The sequence below is a fragment of the Mytilus edulis genome, chromosome 11, assembly GCF_963676685.1.
Source record: "Mytilus edulis chromosome 11, xbMytEdul2.2, whole genome shotgun sequence".
NCBI classification, from domain to species: Eukaryota; Metazoa; Mollusca; class Bivalvia; order Mytilida; family Mytilidae; genus Mytilus; species Mytilus edulis.
The window spans coordinates 80,935,797-80,961,175 of NC_092354.1; the positions used below are offsets into that span (position 1 = coordinate 80,935,797).

General features: G+C 33.2%; 2 protein-coding genes across 3 annotated transcripts; one reads left to right on the plus strand and one right to left on the minus strand.

The window, feature by feature from the left end:
* Window positions 1–2,230: 2,230 nt before the first annotated feature.
* Window positions 2,231–24,615, minus strand: LOC139496396 (uncharacterized). 2 transcript variants are annotated; one of them, XM_071284975.1, is made up of 4 exons: window positions 24,471–24,615; window positions 10,029–10,212; window positions 5,940–6,902; window positions 2,231–4,813 (listed from the first exon to the last, which is right to left on the minus strand). In XM_071284975.1, exons 1-4 carry the CDS (start codon window positions 24,475–24,477, stop codon window positions 4,792–4,794), a joined length of 1,176 nt encoding a protein of 391 aa, XP_071141076.1. In that variant the 5' UTR covers window positions 24,478–24,615; the 3' UTR covers window positions 2,231–4,791. The 2 variants fall into 2 exon arrangements, with proteins under 2 accessions (XP_071141076.1, XP_071141075.1); XM_071284974.1 differs by lacking the exon at window positions 24,471–24,615 and adding an exon at window positions 15,021–15,429.
* On the plus strand, window positions 8,288–9,850 carry LOC139495345 (extracellular serine/threonine protein kinase FAM20C-like). Its single transcript, XM_071283648.1, has one exon. It carries the CDS (start codon window positions 8,288–8,290, stop codon window positions 9,707–9,709), a length of 1,422 nt encoding a protein of 473 aa, XP_071139749.1. The 3' UTR covers window positions 9,710–9,850.
* Window positions 24,616–25,379: the final 764 nt, after the last annotated feature.

Sequence of the window (25,379 nt, forward strand, 5' to 3'; positions counted from 1 at the left end):
GATCGTGGTTGTTATAGATAATCCTTTCCTAGATGTCGCAGATGTATTGTAAAAGTACATGTGATATCAACATGTTAAATATATTTACAGGTGTTAACTATCGTGAAATGAAAGATCTCTAGTTTTTATGGATTTCAGTTTGCTTAACCTTTACAAATAACCAAAGATACATTACAATCGCATTAGACCAACTCCCGTTATGCATTCTAGCTTACCGTGAGCAACACAACGGTTATCACGTCTGAGGAATTGCTAAGCCCTGTCGGATTACCTGATCTGCCACATGTGTATAATCAGATTCGAGTTGTTTGAACATAGGTTTTCTGTTTAGTATTTTACTGATTGAATGTTTTTTCGCGATGTTGTCGATTTTTTTCCTGTGCTTGATGTGTTTGAGTTTTTGATTTGCCATTTGATTATGCAGTTTCCGTTTTGAATTTTCCTAGGAACTTGATATTTTATTGATTTTACTTATCAAATGGCAAAAGCTCAAACACATCAAACACATAAATAACAATGTCATATTCCTAACTACGTACAGGCATTTGGTATGTAGAAAATGTTGAATTTAACCTGGTTGTATAGCTAGCTAAACCTCTCACTTGTATGACAGTATGACAGTCGAATAAAATTCCATTATATTAACAACGATGCGTGAACAATATAAACAAACATAATACTAAGTAGATAATCATGTAAAAATAGCGTTACAGCAACAGCAATTAACATTGTATTTTAATCTTAATCACTAACAATTATGTTCCAAAGAAACACAAAAAGGCATATAGATAAAGCACGAAAACAAAAATGAAAGACAAGAATACAAAACTTTTCCATAGCATAATAACACAATGACGGGATGTATCGAGCCACGTCAAATTAATATCACCAAAATAGACTAAACAGTAAAAGTAATATTCAAAAGGAAAACACGTCATTAAGATGATAAATAATACCAAGAATCTATACTTTAAGACTATCGAGTATTATTTGTGAAGTTGAAACGGAATATTTATCAACAAGGTCTTCAAACCTCCGATGAATATTTCAAGAAAACGGACGTTCTTTCACATACCCCTTGTTCATCAACTTTCTGCTCAGACACTGGTGATATTTTACAAGTATGTGTAGCAGCTGCAAGCATTTTAATACCGAATACGGTGGGAAATGTATATCCTATATGCAGGCGAAGTTGCTATTAAGGTGGTGGAAGTTTATAATTTCAAAATTATTCTGGTACTGAGATGACTGTTTATTTCAAATTCGAGGTATAAGTCAAAAAATGTGGCAGAAAAGCCATGTCTGTTGTTTCTTTAATTTCTAGTTCTAGGGGATATATAAATGAAATAATATCATCAATATATATCTGAATGTGAACTTATATTAAATGACATGGCTCAATTCTTACAAGTGTCGAAAGAAACTCCGACTCATATAAAAATAAGAAGATGTCAGCAAGGAAAGACACACAGTTCGTTCCCATAGTAATGCCGACAATTGGTTTTACCTTTTTGTTCACTATTAACAAAGAATACCGTATGGTATCCCAAAGTTATACATTTATAGCATGTGCTTTCATTTCTTTGTAGAAAGCATGGTGGATTATTCTATCTAAACATCTCTTCTCCCGTATTTTCGAGCAATACTGAAAGAAACATGAAGAATTTATACTGTCTGTACTTCGAGGTTTTTATAAAAGGGTTAAATTTACAAATTTATCAAAGGTTTGTTTGTGTGTATGTGTGTGTGTGTGTGTGTGTGTGTGTTCGGCCCCAAAACGTTTGTATGATGAGTGCGTGTTGATTAACAGAAAGAGTATTGTAAATATAAAAAAGAAGATGTGGTATGATTGCCAATGAGACAACTCTCAACAAGAGGATACAAAATAACACAGACATTATCACATATGGATCACCGTAAGGCCTTCAGCAATGAGTAAATGTATTTTTGTAATCCAAATAATTGTAATTTCGAACGATTCAGTATCAATAGAATTGTTTTATTAAAGAAGCACTAAGACAAAATGTCTATCAAAATACAAATTATATAAAACAGTAATATGAAATGGCTATGACGATGACAGATTAAAATGCTTTAAATTTTGAAATTTCGATCAAGTGTAAGGGAATAACCATCTCACTGAAAAAAGGGGCGATATTTTTTCTATGATAAAACTATTCTCATTACTTATTTAAAAAAAAAATATTATGATCAGACCTATCTGCCTATGGAGAAAGATTTGATTGAGAATATTTGCCTTTAAAGTAAAAGTTCTTAAAATACAATTCGAGAACTGAAAACAATTAATGTTTGTTGGGTATGATTATTTTCAGAATTATAATAACATTCCCCTCTTTCAAAGTTAGTTGGTTGTTTCCTAACAAAATGAACAGAGTGCAATCACATATCAAATGTCATATAATAACGGAAACATAAAAATCAGATACAGATAATATAACTTATCTAACAGCTAGATAATGCAACGTTAATATTAATTATAATCTACACAATATAGCAACATCATTTATATATATATATATATTTACACACATAACTTATATTATTGTCTAATACTGATAGAATATAATCACGTGATCCACGTCAAGTTTTATAGACAAAATCATTAGTTAATAAAATAAATATACAATCAGGATGTTTAGAGGCAATCAAGAATTTTTTATTTAAATTGTATTGAATTATACTTGAATGTCTTCTGTTAAAAAGTTTTAAACATTACATTTTAAAACAGCCGCTGCCCTATTGATTGATTGTTGGTTGCTTTACGTCGCATCAACACAAAAAGGCTATATCGTGGCGAGCCCTATAAAAATGTACCTTTCAAAACATCATGTACGTCTCGGTGGTTGGGTTGTCATCATCTCTTCATACGAACTCGTGCACGTGGGGTTTTTGATTATGTGATTACTAGGCCGTTTGTGGTTAGTTAAGGTGGTAGACCTAGGTAAAGGGAAATAACTCTTAAAATCATCAGTACGTTTGTGTCAACCATTTTCAAAAACATATTCTAAGCTTCTAGGTTACATAGATTATTTTCAATCTGTTTCAGGTAAATGCTTAAAATACATTGGTGAACTCGACTTTTACAAACGCTTGACTGATTTAAAGAGTTATCTCCCTTAACCTAGGTCTACCTCCTTAAATTGTGTTTAACATACACAATTAAATGAACTGTCGTTTTCCATATTAATTTACGCATGCACTATTATTGTATTATAATTGTATACTAATATCTCTGTAACTATGTATGCTTATGAGAATAAACTATTTGTATTCGTAGAGTGATTGCTTGATTACCAGACCAAATACTTCATGATTAAGTGATTATTTGGTAATCTATGACTGTATTTTTAATTTTTTGATTACCTTGTTTAAACAAATAATTTTAAATGATTATGTGATTATATTGGCATATCATTTGTGATTATGTGATTACCTGGACACCCCATGAGGGGCCTCTCATAACAACAAGACGTGGATCCATATAAATAAGGTTATTAATAATACTGACATGGCTTTATTGTAAATATCATTGACTAGATACGGGTATGTGTATATTGCACACTGTTTGTTCTAACTGTAGTCTGGCAGTAATTTTGTCTTAGAATAAAAAAAATAAAAGATTTGTTATTTATTCAAACTATCGACTTTCGAAATTTCGTCTTTATTTTACATTACCCCAAAACTACGACTTTAGATCAAGTTTAAAATTTGATTAAAAAAATTTTGACTACATTTGTAATTACCCCAAATCTACCACGTTCAATCTCGTTTAAAAAAAAAATCAGAAAAAAAAATGTTTGATTAGATAACTTATTACCCAAAACCTACAACTCTCCATGGAACTGGTTAAAAATAATACAAGTAAATTGCATTTGACAAAATGAGAATTTGCTACAAAATATTACTATAGCTACTTAGGCCTTAAAAACGTTTATAATTCAAAAAAGAGAACCGATGGCTTTCTCCTTTCGGCACACTATTACTATGCTTTTAAGATAAAAAAAAATAAACATAAAAATAAATACATATTGATCAGTTATATACAATCAGCACCATTTAATCAGTATCGCTCAGTCTCTCCTACGCTCGCCGAATCATACCTTACCATTCACCATATTTATAATGTATAGAACAACTAACTTTAATAAAAACAATAGTAATGTGTTACCATTAAATTTAAAACAGATAATTTCAGACTCTAAAGCATTCTAAGTTGAGATGTTTTCTATTGAACGGGAGATAATCCAAGTTAAAATATTTTTCAATTGGCCAACTATACAGCCTTCAACAATGAGACCAATACATACGATATAGTGTTGGATGAAGAATGCAAAAGCACTGTATTAGGAAGGTTAAAAGAAAACAGCATCACATACATTTCCCGGTACACACACACAAACACACAACACACATACACACATCGTTGGCACATACATGGTTATATTTTTCTCTTATATCTCTGCTCTGATACTTTTACTGTCTTCACACACATAATCTATCAATTACTGGCAAGATTGCACACACAAAAGTTTTGCATTAAGTAGCCTAAACCATAAGCTTACTATAGCATATTACATATTTGTTCAGCCGAATACAACATTGAAATATAAAAACACAATTGCACTGTTTTAAAGGCACTAAAGCAATATCTGAACACATATATATGAGCATTGTGTCATAGTCTCGGCACCATTCGAAGTTCTTTGGCACTAATGGCGTCTCTGGTGTTATGCGTACGCATCACACGTAAGTCACGTGGTATGGTCGTTGTCAGAAATAATCATACTCAAGCCTGAAAAGGAAAGAAAATATATAATTAACATATGATTTTTTTGGTTCAAATTCTATAAGCCACTAAAAGGGTTTTAATCATTCATTGAACATAACATGTATATTGTTTTACGATAGTCACACTACCGGTGGTAAAAGAGTAATGGATATATCATTTAATATTGCATTGAATTTAATTAAGGTTAACATGATTTACTACAAAAACGTATGCCAGACACACATTATATATTGAATTATAATGTAATATATGGTTTTAACCGTGCCGTGGTCAATATATATTTTTGAATATCCAAATTTGACGTTCGCGTATGTTCTCGTAAACCTTTCTACTTTTGTATTCCTGCAGGACAAGCATTTTTCTATAAGCAAACATTTCTAGGAAGTTTAAATTAAAGTAAATATAATGATATGATACAAAGTCAATGCTTCATGCAAATTGAGGAGTTGAGAAAGGTGTTAATCCTAGATTCTCTTTGCAGGTGCGTTAAAGTGCTTTAGACCACACTCTTTAAGAGTAACATTCAATGTTCACGGTTAGATTCAGGCGAGAGCCAGGCGAGAGCTATATAATTATTAGTTGTGAAAGAAGTCGATCATACACGAACAGAACAGTCAGAAGAAGACATGGCTATACTGTTTTCATTGATTTGTATAACGAAGAAGCTTTTACCAGTTACAACATCTCAGCATGCGACAAAAAAACTTGAAAGTTGACAACATTGTAGATTCTGAGTAAATTATATGACAAAATATGAGGTCTGTTTAGGTCATATATCTTAAAATTTAAACGGATAGCCATATATATGTTTTCGGTAGCACGGAAGATGCCGGTTTTAAGTAAGTTATCCGACAAAACATCCTGAATCGAATGAATAGGGCTTAACAATGGAGTATGTGCGTCACAAAAGCAGAAATCGGACTCAGAATTCAAAATCGGAGCATTTAGAATGTATGTGGGGATGACGTAAAAGAAACATAAATATTATCAACATACAAACAACAACCATGCAGCAGAAAAAAATAGTCAGAATAAAGGTCAGAATCGGGGACATGGTGCACAGTTTACTTAGTGAGTTAATCCAGACAGTGACATGCGCATACAACATATATTTGACATGCACTTGTACCTAACCATGGGCGCAGGTCGATCTGTTCGGGGTCTTCTCTGGTAGTATTCCCTACTTCGAAGATCTGCATTGCGGGTGTATGGTGGTGGACCGTCCTCGTCTAACAGACTCGGGGGAATATCACACCATATCCGTCGCCCAAGGCCTCCCGCAAGGTATGAGTAAACACCCTCTTCGGGATCATAGGTGAAAGGTGGCGTTTCAATCTGAGCATTTCCCTGGCAAGGAGCAGACGTTGGTATATCATTTCTGTGTATTCTATCCCGACTGCTATACAATCGAGTTGGGTTTAAGTTGACTTCCGGCCCAAACAATGATCGTCTGCTAGGCATGGGGCTCCTTACATCGTTAGGCTGTTCATAACAACTATGGGGTCGTCGTGTTCTGTCAATCTGACTACTAGTAGTATTTCCATGGTTTGAATTTGTAACAGGGTTTCTGATTGGTTCGTTTCTTCCCATTACTCTTTGGTTAATTCGAGGACTTGAAATAGGGGTGCTTGTGAATATCTGACCGGAAGTAAATGTATTTTGTGCATTGTGAGTTGATATATGATGCCTATCTCTTTGAGCATGTGGGCTGATTACAGGAGAACATGAATTAACAATTGTTTGACCTGACCTATCACCATTAATCGAGACTGTAGATGTTATATTACTAACCGGATTTCCGTATGACGAGGTAGTTGCCGTGGATACAGCCATAGTTGCAGATGAATACCGTGGAATGCTGTGAGGTCTAGATGGCGTAGAAATGGCCACACTATATGGTGGTGGTTCTAGATTAGACGCCAGTGACGTTGATGCTGGTGATATTGTTACGTTACGTGAAGTTTCCGGACGTGGAGGACATGAAGCTTCGTCGCCCCTGACAACTGGAATCCATGTCCAAATCTCGTCGTAACTCGTGTAGCTTGGATTAACTCCCCCATTTGCACTTTCCAGTACTCTAAAAACACCAGGCCTGAAATAATACATTAAATAGTTGAACACAATGGCATGCACACATATTGGTTACATTCTAGTGAGACATTAACTTTTAGTTCTAGATGTAGATATAGACTTTACTGATAATATACGCGGTACATTCAAACATTAACTACTTGTATTAGAACTACAATACCAGTACCTTTATACCACAAAATATGACAAGTGCTACTTTTACATTTTAAATTATACATTTTCAAAGTTTGGTTTGTCATTAACAGTATAGCAGTTCTGCTTTTTCTGTGTTTTCAGTCATAGATTTAAAAATAAGAAGATGTGGTATAATTGCCAATGAAACAATTAACTCTCCACGAGAGACCAAATGGCACAGCAATTATCAACTGTAGGTCACAGTACGACCGTCAACAATGAGTAAAACACATGACGCCTAATCAATTGATGCTGTATAGAGTATTTTTACCATACAAATTGTTGTTTTTAAAAACCAGTTTCAGATTTAACATACATTAAAATGTATTGTTTTTATTTTAACTAGTAGTTACAGATTTTAATATTGAAACAAAACATTTAATGTCAACCTGTGACACAAGTAATGTTATGCTTGACTGATAACAGCTGATGCTGTATAGAGTATTTTTACCATACAAATTGTTGTTTTTAAAACCCAGTTTCAGATTTAACATACATTAAAATGTATTGTTTTTATTTTAACTAGTAGTTATAGATTTTAATATTGAAACAAAACACATAATGTCAACCTGTGACACAAGCATGTTATGCTTGGCTGATCACAGGTGACGGTTATCAAAGACATCGTCGTTTATATACTCAGCATCTGCATGTAACCTTGTGAGGTACCATCAAGGGATAATAAAAACAATACGGCATTAAATATTTTGGTGAGCAGATATGTCCACTTCAAAATGACAACTTGCGAGTCAATGTCCCTGTAAAGTGTTTTAAAGGCTTAACAGTTTTTTTTGTTTTGTTTTTTTAATAATTTGACACTTAAAAGAGCAAATTTTTTTCGGAAGACCCAAATATCTTGTCGCAATTTTAAAAAGCCAAACTGTTTTAACTGTTTTAACTAGTTTAGCTTTGATGGTATGTAAATGTTCCGTCATACAGCGCTTGGCTATAACAATTTTCCAATGTCATAAAACGTCGTAATTTCCAAGCTGCCGCTTAGATCTATTGATAAAGGTATAGAATGTAAGACTACGTGAAAACGAAGGTTAAGCAATGAATAACAAAGAGAAAGTCTAGATCTAGCATTATAGGTATAGAACTAAATGCGTACAAAGACTATAAGCAATGAAATACAAGGAGAGAATTTATCTTTTTATCCTCGTTTTCGTATTAGCTTTGATAAATATTATGAACATATCGAGATGGAATAGTATGGATTCGAAAAACGTTACGAACAATGGAACACAAAGTGTTCAGATATCTGTAAGACAGACCAACCTTAATCATAGAAGAGGGGCGAGTGGATTTGAAAATCAAATAAAAAATAATGTGAGTAAAGGCAGTTTTACTTTAAGAGTGTTACCTACTGTCAAGACTAGTTCCTCGTCAGATTTTGTAAATTATAGCGATCCTGATATCGACTATTTATTGAAGAAACTATTTAATTTTACTAATGTGATGTTTGACTTTGGAGAATTAGAGAAAATCTCATTCGAACTTGTTGATAAGTTACATAAACCTATAACAAAAGGACGTTACCTTTCTGGACTAAGATATCCTAAAATACACTCAAACAAGAGTTGGCTACAATTCCAACGAAATATCCACCAGACGGCGTTATACGATCCAATGGAAACGGATATTAAAAATTTACTGAACGATATTACAAATCAACGTATTGTAAGGACAAAATTAAAGAGTGGAGGGACACAGATTAAACTTCTTATATCCTTTCAAAACGGCGGGAGTGCATTATTTAAACCTATGAGGTTTGCAAGGGATGTCGAAACAATCCCGGACCATTATTATTTTAGTGATTATGAACGCCACCATGCGGAGATAGCAGCATTTCATCTTGATTGGGTAATGGGGTTTTACCGCGTTCCACCAACGGCAGGGCGAACTATAAATATGACTTCTGAAATATTGAATGCCACAGAGAGGAAATTGAAGATGAAATTCTATAAATCGCCAGTAGGTAACTTATGTTTCTATGGTGATTGTAAATATTACTGTGATTCAGAACATGCAATCTGCGGGAAACCTGATCTGATTGAAGGATCGTTTGCTACATTTCTACCATCTTTAGACGAGGCAGATAGGGTCACGTGGTTGAATCCATGGCGACGCTCATATAGCAAATATAAAAAGGCATCATGGGAAACTAACAGTGATTATTGCGAGGGAGTTAAACAAGAGGCGGTTTACAAATACAGCAGACGATTATTAGAACTCATTGATATGCATATTTTCGACTTTTTAACTGGAAATATGGACCGCCATCATTACGAAACATACAAAGAGTTCGGAAATAACACATTTTACGTACATTACGATAATGGCCGAGGATTTGGAAAGACTAAACATGATGAAATGTCAATTTTAGCGCCATTATACCAATGTTGTCAAATAAGTTACGAAACATTTTTAAAAGTAGTAAAGTTATATATTGGCCCTCAGCGATTAAGTGACATCATGCGGAAATCACTCGCTAAAGACTCGTTAAACCCTATACTAACAGAACCTCATTTGTTTGCTTTAGACCGGCGTGTCATCAAAATTTTAAAAGAAGTTAGTAAATGTATCCGGAAGGGAAATCATATCCGGGATGTTATAATTCATAAACCCTATTAAGTGAACATTTTGAATAAGGCGATGGGCCTTATCTTGATATAAAATTAATTGCATCCTAAGCACGATAAATTAGTTCAAGACACTAGTAAAAAAAATCTAGCAAAAATTGCATAATGCAAGAAGGCGGTGGGAACTAAAACTTAATACATTTTAAACATTTAACTGTTTTTTGTTTGTCTTTTCAATATTTGTTACATTGTATCACCTTATGAGAGGCGGATAGATAGAAAGAAAGATGGAGAGAGAGAAAAAGAAAAGAGAGAGAGAGATTCTATCCATTCCTCAGAAGATTAGAGAGAGAGACATATTTTATCCATACCGTAAAGGATTAGAACGTCTTCTGCCTTTCTTGTTTGTTCTCAGTATACATGCCAACAATATAATCAGTGCTATCAGTAATATTCCACCGGATATCCACAGAATCACGATCACTGTTTCAACCTGCATCTCTTTGTTTACAATAATGTCTGTTCCGTTGCTAGGCAACATTGTGGTGGTCAGTCCTACAAGATTTAATGATGCCATTTTCTTAATTAACTTTCTCACATAAATTGATGAATCAGCACAAATGAGAATATGCAATAACCTCAGCACATGTATCTTAATATCAATTAAAAGACGATAGAAATATCTACTGGTATTGAAGATTTGACGATATCTATACAGATATTATCAAAGTAGCTATAGTGTCGCAATAAGGTGCTTTTGTTGTGTTTTTTTTTTTTAACTTTCGACGTTCATTGTTAGAATATTCACTGTGTGGTACCGTATTGTTTAGAAAAACGTTTTTTTCTCAATGGAAAAAAAAACACAATGAAAAACTAGTATATCCTTTCTCCTTCAAAATATTGAACTTTTGCTTTGGAAAATCCGAACGTTTGAATTTAACTTTAGTAAAATGCACCCTCCCGCATAAAAAATATGTACACTATGATTGGGTCCTGGGGAATTTGTACAAAAACAGATAAATTTCACATATCATCCTGTCATCAATTTTAAAATCGTATACACCCTATATAGCCTGAGGGGTCCAAACGTTCGATCATCTGGAATTCGTCGGCCTTTATCTATACCTTAATCGCTTTAAAATCACAATATTGCATAAGAGTTTATACATAGATAATAAATCAACATCAGACCGATGTTTTAGCCTCGAAGCATTCAAATATTGTTAAGAAAACGAGGCGAAATTAGCAAACTTATTAATAAGTTCATATATCTTTCAATTTTTATTTTTTTTTATCTATTTTTAAACAGTTTGATCTGATGACAGTTTTAACACGGTAATGAATTTTGAAGAGTGTGAATGATTTATTTTGATCTTGGACTTACTAGTATAATAGTCCCAGTTTTAATATAGAAGATTATTTCTAAATTCTATGTTAATAAATTTATGAATTATTAAGAAAAACAAGTTTTAACTCCCTCTGGCTTTGATTTGATTATTTCTTGTGGTCATATAGCTTTTGACGTGTTAAATTTATGTATTTTAACATCAATGGTTTTCAATTTTTGGGGTTTAAGGGTTCCTAATTAGATTTAAGAAGATGTGGTATGACTGCCAACGAGACAATTCTCCATCCACGTCATTATTTATAAAAGTTAACCTTTATAGGTCAAAGGACGGTTTTCAACGCGGAGCCTTAGCTCACACCGAACAGCAAGCTATACAGGGTCCCATAAAAAGACTAGTGTCAAACCATTCAAACGAGTAAACCAGAACGCGCTTTGGACGTAGCAAATGTTTTATTTTAATATATTACAGTACCCAGTTGTATATGGTCGCATTTGAATTTATAATTTTAACATCATCTGCATAATCCGCCATCTGTCACTCTCCAGATGGATATCTTTACACATCTTTCCACAAATTGGGCAGTCAATAAAATCTAATTAATATCCTAAATAGTTTTCACTTTAAATTTCTTAAGCACGCTTATTACCACTAATATTTTCAAACTAGACCACAATTTAGTTTCATCGTTGATGAATATATAAGACTCGTATAACAAAGATGTGTATTGCATTTATCACGACAGCATAGCAATAGCTCGCAATGCTTGACATGTTGGGAAAATTTAAAATACCAGTCTGGGTCTGTAAAAATATGGCAGATGGTTGAAGTTTGAAAATATTCCCAATACTTTATATTTATGTGCTGTTTTAACCTTTAATGTGCAAATTCACAAGAAAAAAATATAAAATTTCAATCAATAGCTGTTTTTATTCTTTATTTGTGATTAACAGAGCTTCGACGTTTAATATATGATATTTATCACATGTATTTTGTGACTCAAAAGCTTCTCAAATCTCATTTTTTTTTCGTTATTCCATGAATTGTTGATTTTAATTTTGGGAGCACAAAACATTTATTGTTCATCACTAAAAACTACAAAATGTACATTCTTATGACCAAAAAAAATGGGTTTCATATAACCTCCTTAAATAGACAAATAGGTTCACATGCCATAGAAAAATAAGACGGTGACTGCATGAGAGCCGGAGGAAAATCTATTTGCTTCGGAAGGGTAGGCAGTTCCTGCTCCTCATATTGCACCAACGTTTTATTCTTTATATATGTTAGAAAACCGATACTTTCAAGTTTGTTTAAATGGTAATTTCCCTACTGTAAGTTTTTTTCTGGATTTTCATCCATGGAAATGTTAAAAATAAAGATCTTTCTGCTAACTTCATCGAAATTATTTATTGAAGGTTGTTAAAAGATTAACATGTATCTTAACCTTGATATGTCGTTGGTAATGTATCTTTGTCGATCTATAGGAAATCTATTTATTTATCGAACATCAATACACGTTCCCCCACGTGTTACATCAGTAAATCCTTATTACACAAATCAACATGATTACACAACATGTTAGCATACTCAAATGATTAGTGTATTTAATTATTAATGTAAATATTACACAAGCACTAGACAGGTTTATCATATTGATAAGATATGTATGTTTGTCATAGAAATTCTAGCCTTCCCCTCCTCGAAATAATCACTCTGAAAAGCGATACCTATATTTTCCTTCAGTTTTTCAAAAACAATCTTAAATGGCAAAAAGCTATGCAGAAATGTGATTTTTAAATTGTCAAAGACATTTTTTTTTAGATTATTTTGTTGCAAGTAAATAACCTCCTTGGCGGATCGGGGAGGGGGGATGGACCCCCTTATTTTGAACGAACAATGCATTTGAATGGGGACCGACATGTAGCAACGTTGGAACCCTCTTTTCTCCTGCATGATATTTTGTTGCAAGTAAATAACCTCCTTGGCGGATCGGGGAGGGGGGGGGGGGTGGACCCCCTTATTTTGAACGAACAATGCATTTGAATGGGGACCGACATGTAGCAAAGTTGGAACCCTCTTTTCTCCTGCATGATATTTTGTTGCAAGTAAATAACCTCCTTGGCGGATCGGGGAGGGGGGGTGGACCCCCTTATTTTGAACGAACAATGCATTTGAATGGGGACCGACATGTAGCAAAGTTGGAACCCTCTTTTCTCCTGCATGATATTTTGTTGCAAGTAAATAACCTCCTTGGCGGATCGGGGAGGGGGGGTGGACCCCCTTATTTTGAACGAACAATGCATTTGAATGGGGACCGACATGTAGCAAAGTTGGAACCCTCTTTTCTCCTGCATGATATTTTGTTGCAAGTAAATAACCTCCTTGGCGGATCGGGGAGGGGGGGTGGACCCCCTTATTTTGAACGAACAATGCATTTGAATGGGGACCGACATGTAGCAAAGTTGGAACCCTCTTTTCTCCTGCATGAGTTGGGAACCCACTTTTAAAAATAGCTAGATCCGCCTATGTTAACTCTTAGCTAACAACAACCAACCAATCTATGGCAAATTGGACATTGTACAATAACTTGATCTAGTCTTCAGACATTATCAGAAAGAAAAACAATTAAATCACAAGGACAATAAATTCAAATCATTTAAAGCTGCGTCAGGTCATGTTAAATTGTCATTTTAGATTTTTTTTTTAAATCAAAAGACAAATGGATGTAGAATGTATGTACAAGACATAATGAATAACTAGGACATGATAGTATATTCCTGTAAACATGGGTTTTATGGTTGTTTTCCCACCTTGTTACAGTCGCAGTGTCGTCCTAGTACAACGTTTGTGTTCATTTATGAATATTAGTAGTTTTATGTTCAGGATTCTGCCGCTTACACACAAATTTTTACGTTTCCGTTTATACTATGGAATATCATTAACCATAAATGTAGCTCCATAAGAGCCCCCTAGCAGAATTGTTCCCCTAAATTCGCCTCCCGAAGTGCTTTTTTGCGAATATGATGTACAATATATACCGGTACAAAATAAAATCATCTTATACTGATAATTGGTGTTTATAGATAGAAGAAGATGTGGTATGAGTGCCAATGAGACAATTAACTCTCCATCCAAGTCACAATTTGTAAAAGTAAAACCATTATAGGTCAAAGTACGGTCTTCAACATGGAGCCTTGGCTCACAACGAACAGGAAGCTATACATTCTTATAACATACTGGGTACTTGATGTTGGGTAGTAACAAATCTAGAAAGTACACGTAAGGCAAGCCAATATATCACCAGCGGACGTTAGTGAGAATATGCAAGTCAATACCACTAACGCCATGTCAATGTATTTGCAACAGACATTTCTTCAGTCCCTCTAGGCGTAGATTTTGAGATTGACTTACGATTACGTTATCGTATCTACGGATGGGTATGAAGGATATCTAATGCTTTACTCGAAGTATAAAATGTTATTAAACATCAGACATGAACATAAAGCAGATAAGAAACCTGTTATTATTCACTTCGTATGGTATACAAGTTAACGCTAAAAGTTCGCACATAAAGAAGCTAGAATAGAAACCAAACTCGAATGTTTCAAAGGACGACATCTTCACCAAATAAAGTTATTTCAATCATGGAAGTATTATATTGACAATGTAATACTTCCATATTACGTTCTAAAATATTAATCCGATTATAACAATGTGCACGTCTTACATAAAGAAATATTTCTATATACTACATTAAAATATTGACTTGTGGCATCAAGATTGCCATTTAAGAGTCCACCAGGGTCCACTTATGTTTTGGTATTTTTTCTCAAAATTATCTTATTTAAAGATATACCGGAATATAGCTTAGACGATGGTGTTATAAAGGTTTCTATATATAAAATAATAACTGTTATCTGATTATTCATTATTACAAAACACCTCAATATAAATTAGTTGATGTACATTTGGAACATTTAACTGTATACAATGAAGTAAATATTAAACTCTTACCCGTGAAAGCTTTCATTTTGTAATGTCACAAGTAAAGCAGGTGTTGAAAAATACGAAAATACGTCAAAGTATAAACTCCTTGTTATTTTACACACATCTTCCTCCTCTCGCAAATCAAATAATACTAATTTTAAAGAAGTCCGTTTATTGATTTTATCATCTACCCGACTGACTCGCGGAAATATTACATGCCCCTAATTAGATAAACAACTTCTATTGTACCCAGCATGTCAACTGACGGACGCTAATCGGATTTATTTGATGCAGATATGATAATTCGTGTGTTCCCTCTTGGGATCTTGTTAAACCGGAACAGAGCCCGGTGGGAGATCCGGTGTTTAGACAGCCTTATCGGTGTAAGATGAGAACGAGTAATCTCTTAGGAGTGATGGTGCTTACAGGACACACATCAAAGCACTTATATTTATAAATATATATGTCTGCTTATAGATACTTTCTTTACATCCTATATTTAATTTCCTTTTCAAGGTTCTTCAAAGTGATTATCAGATTAAAAACACCGTTTAAGCATCGACTCATAAAAATTTCATTTATTGGGTACCGGGGTTAAATGTATGATTTTCGATTTCTTTAAAAAAAAAAGATATATATTTTGTTTCAAAAAGGAAGAGTGAAATTCAAACGGTGAACAATAAATTCGTCAAGGAGTATTTCTTGTTCCTACCCCTCCGACAAAAATATGATTGGTTGCATAGGGGTTGCTTGAGCATAAAGTAACATGAAACCATATATAAGCCAATAATTTATTTTGAACCGAAGAATTATAATATACAGATATCATCTGCCATGCAATTATGGATTCCGTTAAAGTTTTAAAAGATGACTAAATTCATCTTCAAAGGGATTATTTCACGTTTGGATAATTTCAAACAAAAAATTGTAACGGGACTGAATTATTTTTTACATTCTGTTTCAGCTTCCTCGTGTCAAACTTTTTATAAAATTTCTTTGCTATTTGTAATTCTTACAGTTTTATATAAGTTTTAATAAAGGAAATCCTTACTTTTCCTTTATGGTTTTGGGAATAATTTTGAGGCTGTTCTAATGAATCACCATCAATTAATTGACAAATCGAACAGTAAGAAATTTATAGCATAAATAAATAATTAAACTCTGCATGATGTGCAAACAATTTTTAACAAAAACTATAAAAGAGCCCCTTAAATTTTATCATACAAATTATTCTGACTAATAATTTTATGTACAGATGGTCAAGTTTACGTGTCCTCTTCCGTCAATTTAATTTTGTAATTATAACTATGAGTACCCCCCTTTTTTTCCAAAATTTATCATTCAAAGTATTCTGACTAATAATTGTATGTACAGATGGTCAAATAATTGTATGTACAGATGGTCAAGTTTACGAGTCCTTTTCCGTCAATTTAATTTTGTTATTATAACTATCAGTACCCCCCCCCCCCCCCCCACCCCCCCTTTTTCCCAAAATGTATCATTCAAATTATTCTGACTAATAATTTTATGTACAGATGGTCAAGTTTACGTGTCCTCTTCCGTCAATTTAATTTTGTAATTATAACTATGAGTACCCCCCCTTTTTCCCAAAATGTATCATTCAAATTATTCTGACTAATAATTGTATGTACAGATGGTCAAGTTTACGTGTCCTCTTCCGTCGTCAATTTAATTTTGTAATTATAACTCTCAGTAACATTTGTTTAACATGATGATATTTGTCTTTTCATGTCTTCTTTGTTCTCTCTATCGATCCGCCATTATATCAAACATGGAGTCATATCAGTGGAAATTCAAACCCTAATATAATTACATTTTATAATAATAATTTCAAAAGGCCATCTTTTACATCGCTTTAAGCTGCAGGTTCGTGCTGGCAACATGGAATTGTTTGTCATATACAAAGGGACGTGTGAAAATTGGTTTTCTATTTCAAAGATTAACTTTGTAATACTGCTAGATGCTTGAAGCATTGATGTCCATGCTTGTACAAATAGTTTTTAAATGAAAACCAAGGGAAATGGTTAAAAATTATAGAATAACAGATTGGCCATTGGTTGTTTGCTTCATGGTCAGCAGAAAATAGTACTGTTCGATTACTGTTTAGGAGAAAATAGTACTGATCGATTACTGTTTAGGAGAAAATAGTACTGATCGATTACTGTTTAGGAGAAAATAGTACTGATCGATTACTGTTTAGGAGAAAATAGTACTGATCGATTACTGTTTAGGAGAAAATAGTACTGATCGAATACTGTTTAGGAGAAAATAGTACTGATCGATTACTGTTTAGGAGAAAATAGTACTGATCGATTACTGTTTAGGAGAAAATAGTACTGATCGATTACTGTTTAGGAGAAAATGGCTGAAAAATTATGTAATACTGGCATAGCAGTATTAAATTGATGATGCTTTAAATGTTTTAAAAAAATGTTGGAAAATGAAAATAATGGAGTAAAAAAACAAGGAATTGGTAAAAAAAAAAAAAAAAAAAAACCCAGAGAGAATAAAAGAACAGATTAACCATAGGTCGTTTGAGTTCCGTTCTGCAGACAATATTACATGTCGATTTCTGTCTGTATAATTATATCAAATTGTTACAAGGATTTATATTTTACTATCCATGTATTTCATTTTGTTGTTTTATATATATATATTTATCTTTATTTCTTTACGAGTTCTGCATGTGCACAGTGCGCTATAATTCGCACGATCTGAATTACTTGTCAATCATATTTCATCTCTGTCATAATTATAATCAATTAATACAATATGATTACATAGTTAATACCCTATCATAATTGTGTCACGGTAATCCGACATCACCCTTCAGAAGGGCTTCTTTCCATTGTGATTGACAATAAACAGGTATCTCTGGTTGATTGTAATCAAAGCCTTAGAAATATCTCTACCTGTTGGAATACGATAAAGATTTTACACCTGATCACACCTGTGCAGGTAACGGTATTTGATTATCACAGGTAAAATTCATTTCATTCATAATTTCTGATTAAGGTAAAGAGAGATATGTACCGGTATGCTGCTATTCATCTGAGGTCATCTGATTATTATTATAACGGCGAAAATGTGCAATACACTAATGACCTTTAATTACGATTTTATTTGAATTGCACGTTTTTGTTTAATTCTTTGAAATATATGATCTAAATTTCTACATAAAAAGGAAATTGAACTTTTAAGTTCAACTCGTTTGGCATTAAAAAAAATATGACTATCCAGCTGCATTGTTGAGAGCTCACGCGACAGCCACGTGCGGGTTTTCAGCAGACGACAATGACATCATCTGTCCCTACACAATCGACATTTAAATTTTCATTGTTGAAGAAAAGTGGTCTTTGGCTCCATCGAATTCGCCAGATGTTAATTATACAGCCCGCTTAAATTGAACATGAATAACAAGCAATTAGTTCTGACAATGAGGGCGGGAGATTAGACCATTATCAAGTGACAATTCTGATTCAGACGAAAAATCATCTATAATGGCATACTTCAAACTCTTGACTTGAGGACACATTTACACATTTTATTGGGTTTGAAAACTGAGGAAAATAAGTTGTGCATCGTCTCGGTCAAACAAGGTTTTATTTTGTATGGGAGGGGGCAATGGGGAGGGTTATTCCTTTCAACATTATGTACTATTCTACAAAATCTTATAATTCAAAGATTGGAGTTGTTCGTTTAGATGAGGCAGAGACATATAATACAAGGTATTATATGTCTCTGGATGAGGTTATACATTTGTGAAAAAAAGCTGTTTTACGAGAGGATTAAAAATCATCAATTCATTTTCAAATTTTGGAAGCGTAAAATTACGATTTGTTATTTCTCTGCAAGAAGATTCGTATGAATGAATCAAAGCCAGCCGAAGCTTATATCGATTCTGATAGTAATTAAATTTCTACTCGAAAACAAATTACGTTCTGATAGAGTAAAATTCTATCCCTTTTGGTCGAATTGGATACATATGAATGTTTGTTAATTACACAGGTTATAATTTAAAAGATTTGGTATTATTGCCAACATCAACCAAATTAAAGGAAAAGGAGGCAATCATTCAATTGGTACTACACGGCTTCAACATTGTAAGCTATGATATGCTCTAGCTTTTGATCATGACCAGGATATCGAACTCCACCGAAAATCATTATGTGAACAATTTCAAAAGAGAAAGAACAGCAGTCTGGTTTATGAATCCTAAGACCCAACACAGCTATTTTCGAACACACACTTCTTCACTACTATTACTTTACATGTACTGAAAATGTACATACATAATAAAGGATCCCCCTCATTGTATTATGTAGGACAGAAAAGTCACATTTCAGTTACGAGATTATTTTTTATTTGAATGAAAAAAGAATTATTTAAAAAAGAAAAACAAATTTATTTGTGTATTTCTTGAACTATTAATTTTACATTTTGTCCTGTGACTTTTGTCCTTCCAAATTTGTGACTTTCTGTCTGTTTATCTTACTTTAGTACCACATTATTTAAAGTACTAGTTTTTTGCTACAACTTTGAAAAATTAATTTTTTATCTCATTTTTGCAGTCCGTTACATAAATGAAACAATACATAATAGTACAAGACTGTTCATACATGTATATTTGCAGTAGAGAATCCAGTACTGTGAATTCGTGGTACATGTGCATTGGAGTGAGGTGCTCACTCAGATAGTTGTGAGGGGTGTTCCTAACAGAGGAAGCTCATACGAAGAAAAGAAGAAGAATCTAGCTATTTCCCCTAAAAATACTTTGTTATAACTTAATGAAATAAAACGTGTACTTACAATAATTCGTCGAAAAATAACTGTGCCTTTGTTATCAACTTAATGAATAAATCTTACAGCTTAATTGGTAAATAAACAAAACTTGACAAAATACTCCCCGTAACTGCTATACAAACATTATGGCTTCTACATATTTGTAAGTGACAAGAAGTTATGGTCTCAACTTGTTAGCTATAGGTATGATCCTCTCCGAAATGAAACCCTACAATTTATTTACAATTTATCCCCCAACTTGTCTGCGATTCCCTCATTTATGAATACAATCGTATCCTTTGATAGCTTAAAAAACAGGGTCGAAATATACCAGAGGGACAACCAATCTATACCAGACACGCTCTTCTAAATACTCTGACCAAAATGTTCAGGAGCCAAAACCAATTTCAAATTTAAAAGTTGTTTGCGGTAACTTTTTGTCCTATCAAAACATTTTTTCCCGTCCGAATTTTATAAAGTAAGGGCCGATCCAGCCTTTTTATAAAGGAGGGTCCGAACCCTGGATTAAAAGGGGGTCCAGCCATATGTCCAAATTCAAATGTATTGATCACCCCCAAAAAGAGGGATGGTTCAAACCACCGGACCCCCCCCCCCCCCCCTCCCCTGAATCCGCCACTGAACTGCCAATACTGTGAGGAGAAAACCTTTCGACTTGAGCTTCTTACAAAAAGATTTTATATAATTTAAAAAATGCAAGTTTCATTCATTGATTTTTCCTCCCTTTTCGTAAATACGATATATATACTACAAATTTTGTGACTTTTTGTCCCGTTTATATTTAATTTTCTAGAACACCGTGAACGGATAACCACTCAACTTCAGCCTTTTTGATTGTGGTTTTTGGTATATGGTATGAAAAAAAAAGCAAGCCAAATGTCAAGTAGCTTCCCCATCCCCCCCCCTCCACATAGTCTTATTTCTTACACAAAAAATCATTTTATGCTCCGAATAATGCAATTATTTATCCTGTGACTTTATGCCCGTTTGACCTTTATTTTTCTAAGTATCTCTCTTAGTACTTTGATAAGAAAACCACTCCACATAACCATTGCTCTGACTCAGTGGCGGATCCAGAACTTTTCCTAAAGGGGGGGGGGGGGGGGGGGGGGCTGACTGACCTAAAGGGGGAGCCGCTCCAGTCATGCTTCAATGATTCCCTATATAATCAACCAAATTTTTCCCACGAAAGCACCCCCCCCCCCAGGGACTCGCCTATGGCTCATAGTGGTCGTATGTATAAAAAGATGTCTTTCCCGCCATATTTTTACGTCCAAATGGTTCGAGGACACGATATGTATTTAATCATCATCATATATTCCCCGATCTATCAATGTCCTTCATATGACCTTTCGTGATAAAGTTCAAAATAAAAAAACACGAAAAACATCACAAAAAAAAATAGTCAATTTTTCTTCTTTCATTGAAACTACAAAATGTTATGTCAGTTTTGATTTAAATGTACAAAATACCGTGTCAATGATTTATAAACATAAATTAACAAAATATAAAAACCATAAAACACAGGGAAGACGAGGAAGGGTTAACTATTTTTTCTCAAGGTACATAATTTTGTTGGACCCCGAGGGCTAACAGGACATGTTAAACAAATAGATTGCATGGGGTCTATTATTGTGTGTGTAATCTTCATTTTATTGAAATTTTATGACCGGTGATAACAGATTATTATTTTATTGCTGAGGGCTGTGTTTAGGACGTGTACTATTAAAAATAGCACATAGAAATGATGTGATTCCAATAAGGCAATACCTAATGAATATTTATAACATATAAAAATGTATATATCTTAAATAAAAAACAATTGTATTGCCTGAAGCTTGCTGTCAGTTATTGAATATTCATTTGAAGTCTTTGGCATCCACCGTGTGGCATCACAGGCTAGTTTTATAATGTAATTTATAATTTTTTAATCATTTACAAGCAAAATCTCAATTCATTATTCGGCCAATGACAATTGCATATTTCAATTTCCCCGTAGTACTATGAGTGAAGCAATATTAGCAAAAGACGTAAAAGAGTAAATGTTGCTTTTTCAAAAAGTACTTTAACAAGTAAGACTGGTTGGTTCAAAGACCAGATAATGGATTGGGTTCACATGTTTTCAACTCTCCTGCTATCCTGACTCAATCTTTATTATACAAGGTTAGCAATCAGTGAGCCAATACCCCAGTCTAGTTTTCAACGCTTCGTTTTCAAGCGGACATACGGGAGACATAAATACGAATCAAGTGTGCTTAAATTAATGTTTATATGTTCTCAATTCTCTGCCGAATATAATTTGACTATTATATGTGAACTTGAATTATCCAGCATTCATCCATCTATCCATCTAACCTTGGAACAGTATAAGATAATATGTATGTTCCTGATCTAACCTTGGAACAGTATAAGATAATATGTATGTTCCTGATCTAACCTTGGAACAGTATAAGATAATATGTATGTTCCTGATCTAACCTTGGAACAGTATAAGATAATATGTATGTTCCTGATCTAACCTTGGAACAGTATAAGATAATATGTATGTTCCTGATCTAACCTTGGAACAGTATAAGATAATATGTATGTTCCTGATCTAACCTTGGAACAGTATAAGATAACATATTATCTTATACTGTTCCAAGGTTAGATCAGGAACATACATATTATCTTATACTGTTCCAAGGTATCTTATACTGTTCCAAGGTTAGATCAGGAACATACATATTATCTTATACTGTTCCAAGGTTAGATGGATAGATGGATGAAGAATCCGGGTCCGTTCGCCCTGATTCATGTTCGCCCTAGTACCTGTTTGCCCTGATACCTGTTCGCTCAGGGTCCATTCGCCCTGATATTATTTTTTTTTCTAATTGTTGTCTAGTCGCATTTTTTTTTTAAGTATTTGAACAAAATATGTTAAAGTTTGTTGAAAAATTGACAGCATATTTATATTGCAGCAATCAATTTATCATTTTCCCTTTGATTAGCAGAGTAGAATACTGGAATACAATAATATTTATCTTTATTGATATTTGTTAAAAAAATAAGTGTATTCAGTCAATCACGAATGTATGCAGTATGACTAGTCTTAGAGTATATTAAATGAACTTGTAAGTCCGTTTCATGATTTACAATTTGTACGTCATTGTTTTTATTGATTTCAAGCTGAATATTTTATCTAAACAAAACGTGTTTTTTTTTTTTTATTATTAATCCATCAAAAGACAAGTATCACAATAATCAGTGATCCGATATTATTTTGTCATTGAACAATTATTGATCCTAAACAAGCCATAAACTTTTAAATATTTCAATGTTTCCATAAATTTCAAGAATATACATGATATATATACCATAGAAATATCTGAATAAGTTTATTCAACTTCAATGCCCTGAATATTAATATTTTTATAGTAGGGCGAACGAACTCAGAGCGAACGGACCTAGGGCGAACATGTTATTAGGGCGAACAGTCCCGAAAATACGTAGGAACCAAATCTCTCAGAACACTCAACGATTTTACTCGGTGTAATGACTTTTCTTAAATACATGTTTATGTATAGCTTAGTACCTGGGTATATAATTATAAAGTCAAAGGATGACCACAAATGCTTGAATGCATCAAAAATATGATAAATTGTATTTTTTTACATGTTAAACTGACTAAATCGACGCACTACAATATCGATTCATGTAAAAATAAAATAAAAAAGCTTTAGATTTAGAGACATCCGAATGACTGGTAAATAATGGACTTATTTAAATTAATAATAATTCTCTCTTTATATAGATGTATAGTGGCATCAGTACTAGATTAATTTGGGGTAAAATGTTGCACCCACAATATTTTGATTGAAAAAAATGAAAATAAAAAATTGTCAATTAAAAACGTTTGATATCTTTAATATTAGAAATACAGAAATTGATGTAATTCCACAATACACTGTAATTATGACTGTCTCTAATAACAAAGGAATAATGAGATTTATAAACTTGATGGACACCAGCTGATGACCAAGTATTGATGTCATCTTGTTTCTGTGGTAACATATTGTACAAGTTTATAGTAAAATATTGACATTTATAGTAAAACATGTGTTATACTAAACATAAATGTCTTTCGGTTTTATCATCGGTAAAAATAATCGTAAAATTAAGTAAAATATTAACATACGGATAATAAACTTGTGTTGCTAAAAGTATGCATTATTCTCAGGTCTAATGCATGCAGTTTAGTTGTTATGTAATTCTATTATTTATATAAAAGTGTGTGTGCATCGATGCCACAATTCCTTTTTTTTCTTCTTTAAAATTAGGTGAAATTTCCTTTTCATTATAGATTGTCCTAACAGAAAATAGTATATAGATATAGGAAGATGTGGTGTGAGTGCCAATGAGACAACTCTCCATACAAATAACAATTTAAAAAGTAAACCATTATAGGTTAAAGTACGGCCTTCAACACGGAGCCTTAGCTCACACCGAACAACAAGCTATAAAGGGCCCCAAAATTACTAGTGTAAAACCATTCAAACGGGAAAACCAACGGTATGCATGCATAATGAAAGTTCTTATACACAAAATAAATCCTCCTAAAGTCACTATTCATTTTTTGTACTTTCTGGAAAAAAATATAAAAGAAGTCCGACTTACTTTCCATATCTGCTGATCAACAATAAGTCACTGATTTAAAATCCCAGAATTTTACAAAATCTTAAAAGCACATTAATTCTGCCTATGAATTATACGATACAATGCAGAGTGATGATGACCGACAATAAACCTCGTAATCTATCAATTACATGTGCTCATGTTTACATTGTTAGGTTTAATGACCCTTGACCTCTAACTTCATGCAGGCTTTTGATTGGCCAACTGTAACAACGCAACTGATGTAAAGAAAGATAAGAGGAAGACGTCTTACAAGATCCATGATATAGTATTGTTTAATTTCAATTTGTTTTATGCTTGAATAGCCAAAATGTTTTCTCACCATATTTCTTTCTTTTGCTGTAACTTTTTTTAATTAAACCAAAACATAAAAATAGTCTGAACGCAGATTGAGTTTGTTTTAAATACAACACATATCAAAACACAACATCACTATTTGATATCATACTTGCCCTCATTCTAGAAACATGGCACAAGTTTAGCATTTTAATCATGGATTCATAGACCAGCCTTCAATGATTTCTTGCAAGGATATTCATCGAGCAGCCAACGTCAAATGCATAGCAAACGCAGAGAAAATACCTGGGACTATTATATATATGTTAGTATAATAGTCCCAACTATTATATATGTTAGTATAATAGTCCCAACTATTATATATGTTAGTATAATAGTCCCAGAAAATACCAAGGAGCAAACAAGGATTGTAATAAGTTATTGTAAGACAACTTACTGAAGTACCATGTCTCGTCATTATCATCAGAAAAACGAGCGAAAAACAAAAAAAAATACACAATAAGTAAAATTCCATATATGTGTTTAAGAGTATAATACTTTCATCTCGGGTTTATACCAACGAAAACGTCCTGTTATGGAGTTACCATTCGATTT

What these genes read in the sequence shown, in the direction of transcription:
- LOC139495345 (XM_071283648.1), top strand. Translation starts at nt 8,288, where the DNA reads ATGGATTCGAAAAACGTTACGAACAATGGAACACAAAGTGTTCAGATA.
- LOC139496396 (XM_071284974.1), bottom strand. An exon ending in AGACGTTCTAATCCTTTACG is followed by an intron (nt 6,903 to 10,028) that starts GTATGGATAAAA and finishes GTATTATTTCAG; the next exon opens with GCCTGGTGTTTTTAGAGTAC. An exon ending in CGACCTGCGCCCATGGTTAG is followed by an intron (nt 4,814 to 5,939) that starts GTACAAGTGCAT and finishes TTTCCTTTTCAG; the next exon opens with GCTTGAGTATGATTATTTCT.